At 41.2% G+C, this 13,607-nt stretch overlaps 1 protein-coding gene across 1 annotated transcript in view; it reads left to right on the top strand.

Annotated features, from left to right (window-relative positions):
* Nucleotides 1-10,066, top strand: part of MYOZ2 (myozenin 2) — a 34,420-nt gene extending 24,354 nt beyond the window's left edge. Inside the window, exon 6 of the mRNA XM_077300450.1 lies at nucleotides 5,826-10,066. Coding sequence (XP_077156565.1) covers nucleotides 5,826-6,060 — 235 coding nt within the window. The 3' untranslated portion in view covers nucleotides 6,061-10,066. The remainder of the gene's footprint in view (nucleotides 1-5,825) is intronic.
* The last annotated feature ends 3,541 nt before the right edge of the window (nucleotides 10,067-13,607 follow it).

Here is a 13,607-nt window from a genome sequence, read left to right as displayed (position 1 = left end):
TCAACCGGAGACTGAACCTGCAACCTTCTGTGTGAAGACCATGTATCTCTCATCCCCAATAAAAATAAATACATGGTATTGATTATTAAATATTTTATACTCCACCTCATAGTAATGGTCTTAATGCTACCATAAACATAAATATTGCTACCTCTCCCCACGATGCTCTATTCACTCCCACAAATTCTGTGGCAAATTTTATAGAGACAGAATCAGTTCCTAGAGCATTGCGCAACGATGTCAAAGTGACAGTTGCATTTCCCCCACCCTGGTTTGCCTCCCAGTGGTTGCAGAAGTGAAGGTAGACCAACAGAGGGCAGGGGCAGACACTCCCTTGCCCTCCCTGGGCAGTTGGTAACCCTAGCCACAGCAGAAAAAGCACTTTCCCTGTTTTCTCACTTCAGAGAGTGAGGGCACACACCACAAAGCCTTGTTAGCAGATCATCTGGATTTCCCCAGAATTCACAGCAAATATTAACAGTGAATAGAGAGGTGAACAAGGGAAATATAATTACAGAATCAGGGCTTAGATCCCTTGAAGTATTTCCAGTTCCTGTGGGTCCCCTGTGCTCCAGTAATGGGATCTTGGGGACTTTTGAGGCTGCTGTGGGAAGACCATCATAAAAGTTACTTTTTCTGTACTGTTCCTGTTCCTCTATGTTTCATGTGAATCTCCCTGTGCCTCAGGGGAGGTGGTATATAAATGTAATCAGTCAATTAAGACAGGAGGTAAGAAAGTTACACTATAAGAGGGCATATCCCTCCACCTACATAAATACTCCAGAGGATCTAAGCCAGTGGGTTTCACTGCATATATTTGAATTGCTAGTTAAGTTCATTTCCAGATGCAATTATTCCTGATGTGCTTGGCAACTTGAGAGATACTTTCTTTTTCCATTGGCAATGGTGGGAAAGAGTCATGTTAGCAATATTCCTTCCTCCCTTCCTTGAAGGTTACTCTCTTTAAGAAGCAAGAGAAATGGATCTGAATAGGACATCATAAAGGGTTATGTCTTTGTTTTATTTTGGAATAATCTAGAGATACTTACATTATGAAGATCCTTTAAAACAATTTTGCTCATTATTTTTATTGTAGAATTAATTGGGGGGGGGGGACTGTCCTCCACATTCTTATTTTTGGACAGGAAAAATATCCACAACAGAACACTGGGTGAGAAGTGAGGCACGGCATCATGCCTAAATCTAAAAAGCAGCAGGCTTGACTGGTTTGGCTTCTCTGCCTTCTTGGAGGAGCAAGGCTTCCTTTCTGAAATGGATTATTTTCAAAGCAATAAAGGAATCCAGACAAGCTGGGTGTTGCTCTGAGTTACAGATCTACATAGCAAGAGCCTTATCCTGCGAGTTGCGAAACATCTTCTGCAGGTTTCCAAGTACCACAGCCTTGAATTCAAAGTTACCCTTTTATAACAGCCTTATCTTTCTGGCAACCCAAGGCCCTTATGTAGGCTGCCAGCTGACTGGAGAAAAAAGTCTCCTGTGTATTTAAGATGTTATTTACAAGGTGAAGTTATTTATCTCCATGTTATAAAAAACTGATTTCCACACATTGTTTCTGATAAAGCAATAGGTCTCCCTCCGCCCGCCCCAGCCCTGTTAGGAGCCAGCTTGGTGTAGTAGTTATGAGCAGTGGCTTCTAATCTGGAAAGTTGGGTTTGATTTGCCATTTCTCCATATGCAGCCAGCTGGGTGACCTTGGCCCAGTCACAGTCCTGATAGAGCTGTTCTCTCATAATATCCCTCTCAGAGTTCTCTCAGCCCCATCTAATTCACAGGGTATCTGTTGTGGGGAGAGGAAGGGGAGGCAATTGCAAACCTCCTTTGGGTAATGAAAAGCGGGATATAAAAACCAACTCTCCTTCAACTTTGTGCTCTGAATGGCTCTTTTAAATAGAACAGGTAGTAACTAAGTTGACTGAATTTAATCTGTTTGCTTGTTAAATTCAACATGACACTTCTGCCAAGTCAAATGGTGATGTGCATGTTTGTTTACTTTTAAACCACCAGGCTTTAAAATTTAAATGCTTAGGATACAGTGAAACAGTTGTAGTCACTACATTGTTGCCTAGGTTCAAACCCTAACCTGGAGGAAGAAAATATTCATAGAACTGAAGATAAAATTAATTAAAAACAACAACAACAAATAGTTTAGTAAACTCAAATAGTGAATATTAGCTCATATAAACTCCTCTCGACAATAATGTTGCCCCACAAGGCCTAGCAACTAGCAGAAGACTGGGTTGAGTGGGAACATTGGGGGGGGGGCAGCTATCAGGATGACATCATTTCTATGAAAGCTTGGAATTGATGTCACATATCTCTAGGAAACACTGGAAACTCTACAGTGATTGTTAGAGTGGACTGCCTTCACCTCCAGTTTCCCCGGACATGAAATTATGCCATAAGCGTAACAGGCTTTTTTTTTTTTTGTAGCTTCAAGGTAGAGTTGTCAGACAACCAGCAGGAGGCTTGTGAACAGGGGAGTGTTGCAGAGATGCAATATTTTTTTTAAGGCTCATGCAGTTACCAGAAGTTGATTAGGAAGTGAAAAATGTAGCTCTAGGAATAAATGGAAACTCTATGATGAAACCATAGAATTTCTAGTGATTCTTAAAGCTAACTTTGTCACTTCCTGCATCAACTTCTGGTAAGTACATGATATTTTTCCCCTTTATTTTTTTCTCCTGTGGGGGCAGGGAAGTCAGTTCCCCCCCTACTTCAAGTGAGGGAACACCTAACAGGGGGCTGACAGCTCTGCTCCACAAGTAGGTGCTGTTTCGACAAAGATGATCTGGGGCCAAGGGACCAAGCCCTATGAAGATAGGTTGAGGGATTTGGGAATGCTCAGCCTGGAGAAAAGGAGGTTGAGAGGGGACATGATAGCCCTCTTTAAGTATTTGAAAGGTTGTCACTTGGAGGAGGGCAGGATGCTGTTCCCATTGGCTGCAGAGGAAAGGACGCACAGTAATGGGTTTAAACTAAGGTGACCAGTATTAAAATCATTAAAGCGGGACAAAGGCCACTCAAGAGGTGTTGTGCGCACACCGCTCACCCACCTGTTGCTCTCCTCCAGCTCTGTGGCCTGCCACCACTGCAGATTAAGGTGGAATGGGTGGGCGGGATAAGGCAAGGCGGAGCAAGCTGTCCCTGTGGCTGTCCTTCTAAACCGCCTCAGCTGCTCTCCCCGCATGTACGCCAGTCTGCGGCGGCCTCTTTTTAAACTTTAAAAACTTTAAACTTTAAAAAGGGGCCAGCGCAGACTGGTGTGCATGTGGGCAGAGGGGCTGAGGCAGAGGAGAAGGACAGCCACAGGGATGCCTCGCCCCACCCACCCGTTCCATCTTTAAATCTCAGACACGGCGCTGGCTGGGCCGAGGGAAAGGGAAACCCTTCTCCCTTGCTGTCGGAGGGAAACCCCGCCCCCGCCCCCACCCCCACCCCCACCCCCAGAGCTGTTTCTCCTTGGCCCAGCCAGCATGCCAATCACGTCTGAGATGCTCGCTGGGCCGAGGGGAAGATAAACCCTGCACCCCACGGCTGGAGCCGCTTCCCCACAGCCAGGAAGTGGGATACAGGGAGAACTCAGGCAGGACACGGGACATTTGCGCCCAAGGTGTCAGTGTCCCGCCATTTTCGGGACACCTGGTCACCTTAGTTTAAACTACAACGATATAGGCTAGATATCAGGGGGGGGGGAATTCACAGTCAGAGTAGTTCAGCAGTGGAATAGGCTGCCTAAGGAGGTGGTGAGCTCCCCCTCACGGGCAGTCTTCAAGCAAAGGTTGGATACACACTTTTCTTGGATGCTTTAGGATGCTTAGGGCTGATCCTGTGTTGAGCAGGGGGTTGGACTAGATGGCCTGTATGGCCCCTTCCAACTCTATGATTCTATGATTCTTCCTTCAGTGCTTCAGACCTGGCCCTAATTCCTTAAAATTGTTTTCTTCTTTACAAATCAAAGCCTTTTTCCCTTGTACTAGCTGTAGGCACCCAATGTTTTTTGTAATAATAGGAAAGAAAAGGGTGACTGCTGGGATAGGCAGAGAACCACAAGGACAGCCATTCTATTCCTATACTGCAAACATCATGAATGGCAGGACAGTTCTTTTTCTTATGTGTTATATACGTTGTGTGAACTTTTACTAAATAAGCAGGCTGAAAAGTACTTCTTAAACATGCCAGGGTCTTGTTTATAACCAGCATTTCAATTGCTTTACCAGTTTACCAAACACTGAGATCCAGGAGAGAACTGTGATGTATGATCTCAGCTGTATTTCATTGGGGGGAAATGGTTGCAATCCAGCCTGTCTGTGCTTAACCTATTCCCCACTATGTAACTGCCCTGGCTGTGGAAGATCAGCTGCTTCCACAAGTTACAAAATGGGCAAAAGAACCCAAGGTTGCGTTAATTTCCCACTGTGTAAAGTAACCTGAACTTCCCTACCACATTCAATGAGCATCAGGGATCTTTTTTTTTCTTTCTGTGGATTTTGTTTGCACACAGTGAGTCAGAAGTCAAATTACATGTTTAGGTTTCATGAAATATAGGGCATTACAGCTCCCTGACATCATCCAAACGATTGCTTCAGAAAATTTACTCTTGCCACACACATTCCCTTTACTAGTTAATTACTGTACTTTTTATTTTGATCCCTATGCATTTCTGTCTAGCATTCATACATTCTTAGCATTTGGTCTAATTGCACTGTATTCAGTTAGCTTTATAGAAACCTGCTAAATCTTTGTCTGCAGTACCAGGGCATAGTTCAGCCTATTAGAAAGTTACTCTGAGCCAGACAGCACATACAAGTATTTTTAGCAATGTCAAAGAAAAGCTGCAATAATAATGTTATAAAATAGAATTTGCATATGAAAACATCTTTTGCTGAAACAAGTAATTGGTTCATCTAGATCTATATTGTCTATTTTGATCCACAACAGCTCTTTGAGGTCCTTCTCAGACCTGCTAACTGAACCATTTAGCTAGAGATGCCAAGGATGTATTTATTTATTTTCTTCATTTATAGAGGCTTATATCATTCTCTTCATCTTGAGCAGCCTTTTGAGATGATTTAGACTGAGAGGGTATGACTGACCCAAGGTCAACCAGCAAACTTCCAAGGTAGACAGCCAACACTGTTTTTTTTTTTAAAAACTGTGTATATGTATAGTTTACAATGCACATATACACCCTGAGCAGCATAATTTATTTACCAGACATACAGTCTAAAGGAAAAAAGTAACAATTAACCTTCCAATAATGTCAACGTTAATGAGTCTCATGGGATTCTAGCTGGACTTCTAGTACAAGGACTTTGAAATGCAGTATCTGGTAGGACAGTACTTCTATCCCTTCCACATACACCAATAAGTTTGGGCAGTTTCACTTCTATAATGTTATTATTGGTACTAAAGGAGCCTGCTGACTTCAATTCAAGCATCAATATTAGACAACAGGTCTAGTTGTGATTTGAGGTTATTCTCTTATGACCCAGACTGGATCACTTTTGTTACTGTCTTGATGAGGAATGCATATGACTTTGTGCAAACCACAGTTCCTCTCTTGCAATTCCTACAGTCCTAAAATGAGGATTATAAATGCTCAACATCACAAGGTTACTGCAAGGAACAATGAGACAGGGATCAAAGTGCTAGAGATTATTTGTGTGTTTCAATATAAACTCCAGGGGTGTGTGTGTGTGTGTGTGTGACGGGGGGAATTAGAAGCTTTTCTTTCCAGTCATTGGTGAGAAAAGTAGAGTATTTGTTTTAACTTTCATTTATTTTTGCTCTCCCAATATCTATAGAGTCGCTATACCTTTTGGAGGCTTTGAGAGAGCATCAAAGTTGGTGAAATTCAGAGTACCGGATTACAACTTTCTGCTGCTAAATGATCCACGATTCATGGTCCTTGCCAATCCTCTCTCTACCAGGCGGTCCTTTAACAGGACTCCTAAAGGATGGATCTCTGAGAATATTCCCATAATGATAACTATTCAACCTACAGAGGCCAATGGAGTTCCAGAAACAGAAGACCTGTGAAGGGAAAGTGGTGTGTGGATCCCATTTCAGAATCTGTGTAGTGGTATTCTGATTCTTTAAAAAACATAGGCTGTTTCCAACACTTTCTCTAATAACATCCAACATTGTAACTTTTCTGGACTTCGATTTCTTTACACATTTATCACAAATAAAATACCTTGGTCATTATTCTAAAAGCTAGTTTTTGCATCCGTACTTTCTAATGCCCCTTCACTGGTTCTGTTTATTAAAATGAAAGCTTTGACTTGAGTTTTCATTGTTTTGTTTTCATACTGAGAAGTGATAATAAAAACTATTCCAGCATTAATGTACACTAATTTAGGCAGACTACGGTAGTTTAGGCAGACTACGGTAGTTTAGGCAGACTACGGTATCTAACAGAGATGCTACCTGAAAGTAATTAAAGCTTTGATTGTTGATTCTACTTGGGGGGGAAATGGCATCCTATGCAGTTTGTGAGAAACCAATTTATTGCAGATAGAATGTCATATAAACAAGAGTATAACAGAATGAAAACAAATAGAACAAAGCATGCGTTGTGTTTGAGAAATTATCTCGAGTCTCAAGAGACATAGAAAAAATTGGGGTTTTTTGCTTACAGTCAACACATAAAGCATGCTGACAATATAAAACTGGGGAAAATGTTGTGGTGCATGGTGCAAAAAATCAACCCAATTACAGCAAGGAAGTCTGAGAGAATATAGCTCAAAGGCAAGAAGAGAGATCCATATTTCCTGCTCAGACAGCAACATTCTTTGCAACTGAATCTTTTAAAGTTGGTATGAATCCAGAAACTATGTAGCTTTTGCATGCTGTGTTTCCTTATACAGTTTAAGTTGTTTGCATTTTAATAGGCATACTTATATTTTATTAGGTAAGTGCTGAAAGTATGTTAGCAGGTGCAATGACTTTTATTTCTGCACCTTGAACCAGTTTTGAAAAAGCACACACAGTCTCATTCATTGTCACACCAATGCACATACTGAAAGCCCTTGCAAGCCCTGGAAGTCACAGGTGCCCATAAAATGCTGCTTGCAGAGCTGTATCCATTACTGAGCTGATCTGCATATGGCTGAGATCCACTGTATTGTCCACAAGTGACTCCTATATTGGCAAGCACTTTACAAATGTTATAAAACATTACATCATTGCAATATGCCAGCAATTGAGCAAATTGCAATGACCCACTTTTTCAAAACCAGTTTTGCTTATATGGATACTATTATCATACTGTGACATATCTACAACAGTGAACTGACTTAATTAGAATAGCAACAACAGTGTCTCATGGCTGCTATTACTGTGTATGACTCCTGTTTCCTTTCATCAGATTGGTACCTTGCTTTTGTTTCCATGAGGTAAGGTAGTCAAGGTCTGCCCTGCTTTCTTTTAAATGTTTCTACCATGAGTTTGCCCCCATCCCATTCCTGCCTTGACTCCTATTCTCCCTTTTCCATTTCTGCACTTGCTATAATTCTTTGGCCTTTAAGGCAGGGGTAGTCAACCTGTGGTCCTCCAGATGTTCATGGACTACAATTCCCATGAGCCCCTGCCAGCGTTTGCTGTCAGGGCTTATGGGAATTGTAGTCCATGAACATCTGGAGGACCACAGGTTGACTACCCCTGCTTTAATGGACTGATTTACTGGCTCTGGCATTAACTCTGAGCATAGACCATATTGCTTAGTGTTTTATTCCACAGTCATCCTAGATCCCATTCTTGTCTTGAACAATCTTTATTTCATCCCTCACCCTGTAATTTTTACCTGTGTCCACATTTTCAGGAGAAAAGTTTATTCACTACAGTGGATCATAGCAGCGTTTTTCATTCCTATGCATGTTTAACTAAGAATTAAGTCCCATTGTGAATAGTTTCGCTTATGGATCAAAAAGTGGTTACATGAGAGAAGGCAAAGAATAGGAGTTAACAGTTCTCACAATGGAAGGAAGTAAGCAGTTGGGTCCCACAAGGATCAATACTGGGGATTGAACCCTCATTGCGCAGGGGGTTGGACTAAATTACCCTGGAGAACCCTTCCAACTCTATGATTCTATGAATGGTACAGTTTATTGACAAATGATCTGGAACTAGGTGAGCAGTGTAGTGGCCAAGTTTGTAGATGACAGAAAATTGTTGTCAAAACCATGTATTCCAGCTTTTGCCATTTGCTTTTTTGCCTGCCTTTTATTCTGTATAATTAATTGCATTGCATGTTAATGTAGCTGGTTTATGGTAGTACAGTTTGCATCAGAAATTCTGGCTGTAAAATTGTTTGATGCGTGGGAATGGGTTCTCTCTCTCTGACCTTCAGGCTTCTAGGCCTGGCTACAGAGGATGTTGTCTGGAGAGTTCCGTACCTAAATGGGTAGGTGGGGGGAGCTTTGGGGGCTAGAAATTAAGAAAAGGCAATGGTTCCTAGGTATTTAGTCATAGCAAAGGTATATAGATGTTAGCATCATTGTGTCATTGATAAGGAGATTTTCTTCACCTAGATCTACTTATTGGGAGCAACCAGCTGAATTCTCACAATTATTCAGGATGATGATGCTAACCAAGGATGACTGTGAAGAGCTCCAGGAGCATCTCCACAAATTGGATGAGTGGGCGACGATGTGGCAGATGAAGTTCAATGTTGTTAAGTATAAGTTGATGCACACTGGAATAGAAAAGTCTAACGCAATGAAACTGTCTGGCAAGTCAGTATGCTGCAGCAGTGAAGAAGGTTGAGGATTATTAGGAAAGGAATTGAAAATAAGATAACCATTATTATAAAGTCTCTGTATAGATCTGTGGTGCAGCCTCATATGGAATACCATGTACAGTTCTGGAAGGAGGGATGCTTCAAACTTTGCTAACAGGAATGGCTGGATGTAATCCACTATATGAAGCCTGGTCCTGCCATATTTACTCAGAAGTTACTCCCAAACATACATGCAGAAAGACTGTAGCAATAGAGGAGGAACTTTGTAGAAAAAACTGGAGCTGCATTCCTGTGCACAGTGGTCCCCAACCTTTTTATCACCGGGGACCAGTCAACACTTGACAATGTTACTGAGGCCCGGGGGGGTAGTCTTTTGCTGAGGGACGTCGCTGCCGCCTGAGCCCCTGCTCCACTTACTTTCCCGCCGGTGCCCGACTTCCCACCGCCCGCTGGGGGGCGCTGCCAGCAGCAGCTGCACAGTGCCATGCCAAGGGGAGCCCCAGCCATGGCGGCCACTAGAGAGCGCCAAGGGTGAGCCAGCGGCAGAGTGGCAGGGCAGCCACCAAGGCATCAGCCGAGAAGGAGCCGTGGCCCAGTACCGACTGGTCCATGGACCGGTCCCAGTCCCCGGACCGGGGGTTGGGGACCACTGCCTGTGCATACTGATCTCATTGGAGTTATTTCTGGGGTACACATGCTTGGATCTAGATTGGTCAAAAGGAAGAAGACATTTTTATGACAAAAGCAAGATTACAATAGGTAAAATATATTGGAGGGAATATTCTATATGTTTAAAAGGCTCCCTTTGTCAGGATAATGTATATGCACATTTGCTAACATCACACACAAACTAGCGGCGGGATCTTATTTCTGTTGATGATGTACCTCTGCAAGTATCAATAAAGTCCCTGGAAATAGATGCAAGAGAATCTTGGGAATGGGTTCTATTTGTATAAAATATTATCTTCTTTAAATAACAGAATGAAAAGCAAAAGAATTATAAGTGTTCTTAATTCACGGTAATATTTTTACAACAGGTGGATGAAAGGGTTGGTTCATAGTATATGTTAGCCTATTGCAGGGCAGTCATAAACAGACTTATAACCCCATGAGCCCACTGACTCAGATGGGTATAACACTGCGCTATAAATGTGATATGTTGATATTGTACAACTTTCCAGTACAGAGGGTGACTGTACATTTTCTTACTACATATGTAATTTTCTGCTGTCCCAACTATCTCCGTTTAACTTTTCTGTTAAACAGTGATTTGTGACTCTGAAAATAAATCAACATTGTTCTCTGTATGTTGTGTGCTTTGTTTCACGCAATAGACCAGCCTACGGTTCGTAACAACTAAGTCTTTTGAAGTCAGTGGGCTTAGAAGTTGTGGTATGTCCCATGGAACTCTGTAAGACTTCTTGAGTCCACACGCCTAGGATTGCTCTGTATACGTTGTAGATATTTTAGATTAATCCCTACAAAAGTATTTAAAGTAACAGGCGAAAGCAAAGAGAATCTCTTGCAATAGCTGCTGCCATTACTGCTGCTTGTGGGGGAGGGGGCAGCTAGGCGGCTGGGAAAGTAATGGGGCAAAAAAAGAAACTGAGAGGCATGGAGGAGAGAGAATGATAACTAGTAACTGGAGGGAGGGAAAATGAGAAACAGAGGACTAGGGCAGGGGTAGCGTTTGATGGCAGGGGCTCATGGGAATTGTAGTCCATGAACATCTGGAGGACCACAGGTTCACTACCCCTGGACTAGGGGAAGAGGGAGGAAGCAAAATTGGGGAGATTGGGAGTGTTCCTTATGGGTCCCCACTTGTTCTTCTCTAATCCTTGCTATCTATTGGCACTGAATTTGGCCTCCCGGTTTATTTTGTAAATTTCTTCAGAACATTCTCCTCCCTTTATCTTCCTATTCAGCTGTAGGCATTCCTGTAAATGCTTCAAGCATTGCCTCTTGGGACCTCCCTCCACCCTTTTCTATACACTTCCAAGCAGTCAAAGTGCTAACAGTCACATAATAAAGTTAGGCTGCTTTTGGTTTATGTCAGCCCACAGTGACATCACCTTTAAGTCACATTCAGCTTATTGCCTTTGAAAATACACAGCACACACGTGACTTGATGAAAAGAAAAGCCTTCCTTTCCTTATGTTATGCCACTCCTAGTAATGGACTTAGAACAAAAACTACATATGCATACCTGAATGTATATGAGCAAAGGAAAGGGTGGGAGCTGCATATACTTTGCAAGCACATGACTTATTTCCTTAGCAATCATTTCTAACTCAGCACAGTACAATCACAGAGCTCTTAATGGTTATTTATTAAGTTATTAATAACCTTTATGCCAAATGAAACACTCAAACAACAGTATCACAACAAAGTTTTTTTTACTGTGTGTTGCTAAAACATAACATGTGTTATTAGATCTTAAATGACTAATCTTATCATTGCTTGCATTCATCCTTACAAGTTTGCTGACACGTTCCAGTTTTTCTCTTGAGATATTGGCTAGAGAACTTGAAATTCTGGACAAAGAGAAAAGAGCCCAGAATGTGTTACCTTGGAGAGTTCACTTCTCGGTGCAGATGACATTCTGCTTAGGCCAGCTGGATCATGAAGCCATGGACTGCACATTGCACTGTGAATTTATTTGCTAACAAGATATGAGACTGTACAAAAATGTTTATATTCTTTTTGAGGTGAAAACTCCAGTTGAGTAACAGAACTAAATAATATTGAACTGTTTCTTCAGATGGAAAGCTGATAGTGCATATAACCTCCCATAAAAAGTACATTGTTTTGCTTCTGAAAGGTTCATGCTCTTATTAAGGAGAATTAACATTTTATAAACATAAGGAACTAGTCTGATAACTTGAGAAAAACTATAATCTAAATTAGTGTAGAGATTTCTGTCCTTTGGAAATTTTGAAGCCAAGGTGTATAAAAATGAAAAATTGGGTGAACATTGAAATATACGTAATACTTAATTTCTTATCAAGCCTAAATTTATTTTACTGCATTAATAACATAAATCCCTAAAATAACAATAAATTTTTATATATTTATGGGATTTGCAGTGCAATCTTCAGCAGAACTACACACTTTTAGGCCTACTTACACCAATGACTTAGAAAAGCATAACTCTGTTTAGGACTGCACTGTTTGAAGTAAAAGGGGAGTGTAATGCAGTAAACCACTATATTTGTGATATCCTGCTACCAGCTTCCCAGCTGCGGTTTTGACCTGGACATTGTGTCCAATATGAGATTCATGTAATCAGTTTCTCCCCACTGTAAACAGAGGTCTGCAATCACCTAACAGCAGTAATTGGAAGACTGATCCTATGCAAAGAGCTCCTAAAAGTACAGGTGTAGCCCCACAGTCTGTACTTGGTAAGCTCTGTTTCCTTAACTCTCTGGCTCAAGAGTTGGCATGAAGCCAATTAACCAGCCAATATTGACAATGGATCCCCTATTGTCAAATACTCCATGAAGCTGAACAAATGGCAACCTACCTTTTAATTTTATTATGGCATCACCTGTTACCACAATGCCTTTAAAATCTTACTTGTGTTTTGTTTATTTTCAAATAATTGCTGCCATTTTGCTTTATTTTTGTTTTCATTTCTTTTTTTAAGTGTTAATTTTGGCTGCGCCCAGTGTGGAACCCCATATAGACTTACTAACTGCAGGAATTACGTTTCATTGAAAATGAAGAAGTGAATAACAAGAAAAAATTGAAGACTACTAGCCTGATAGTGGTTTGTATTTGTCCATTAAAAAAAAAACCTGATCAATTTTCCATGCAAATGAATTATAGCTTTTAACAGATAAGCTTTTCCTACATCTTTCTGCTAATGACCTTTACTTTCATCCAAGGCTAGGGACAGGGGGCACAGGGGGCATAGTCACAGCTGGGGAACTGAAGGGAAGACTCTCTGTGAAAGCCCTGTACGGCTGTAGGTATCAGCAGCCTCATAGGAAATGCAAAAACCACGCAAGCCCCATGATTTGACTACTTCCTGAAAGCACTACCTTCTCCATGTAGATTTCAGCTTCCAGCACTATTTTTGTTTTATTTACTTTATTTACTCTTTTCTCACTTGAGTTGGATAAAACAGTGCAATTAGATAGCATAAAAATGAATCACACAATTAAACTGTGGTTACAGAATTTGAGAGCAACGCAAACAGCAAACTATATAAGGCAAAGTATACTATAATTAATACAAGAAGTGAATTAATCAATACAAGCACTGGATTACAAGGTATAAGGCAATGTCATAAAGCGTAATATCTATAATAATTATTGCAGTGGGTGTCAATGGACTACAAGCCCATTTCATTATTAAAACAGGCTCTTGGTATATTCCATTCTACTATAGTTCTAATCTCTGTTTTAAAAAATGCCCTCCCGAGCATTTTTATTTTGCAAATTTTACAGAATGATAGAAGTGTGGCAGCTTCCTGGCCTCCTCAGGCTGGTCATTCCACAAATGGAAGCCACTACTGGGGATGTACAAGGATAAGCAGCAGCCAATCTTATCCCACTTGCAGGACAGCAAATGCAGAAGGCTTTGCTCAGCAGAGAGAAGCTGTTGCAGCATAGTGGGAAACATTGTCCTGCAGGCATGTGATCCAGGTGATTAATGGCTTTATAGGTGGTAGCCAGAATCTTTAATTGAATTAGTAACTTATCAGTAATTAGTGGAATGTATACTGAATAAGTGTGACATGTATGTTCTATTACTTGAGAGCAACTTTTTTTTTGCTAAATGGAGATAACAAAATGCGTTTTTAACTGCTTGCTTCTTCAGTAATATTTCTGGGCTCAGTATA

Source organism: Paroedura picta, chromosome 10 (genome assembly GCF_049243985.1).
Source record: "Paroedura picta isolate Pp20150507F chromosome 10, Ppicta_v3.0, whole genome shotgun sequence".
Lineage (NCBI taxonomy): Eukaryota > Metazoa > Chordata > Lepidosauria > Squamata > Gekkonidae > Paroedura > Paroedura picta.
This window is presented reverse-complemented; position numbering and strand designations above follow the sequence as displayed.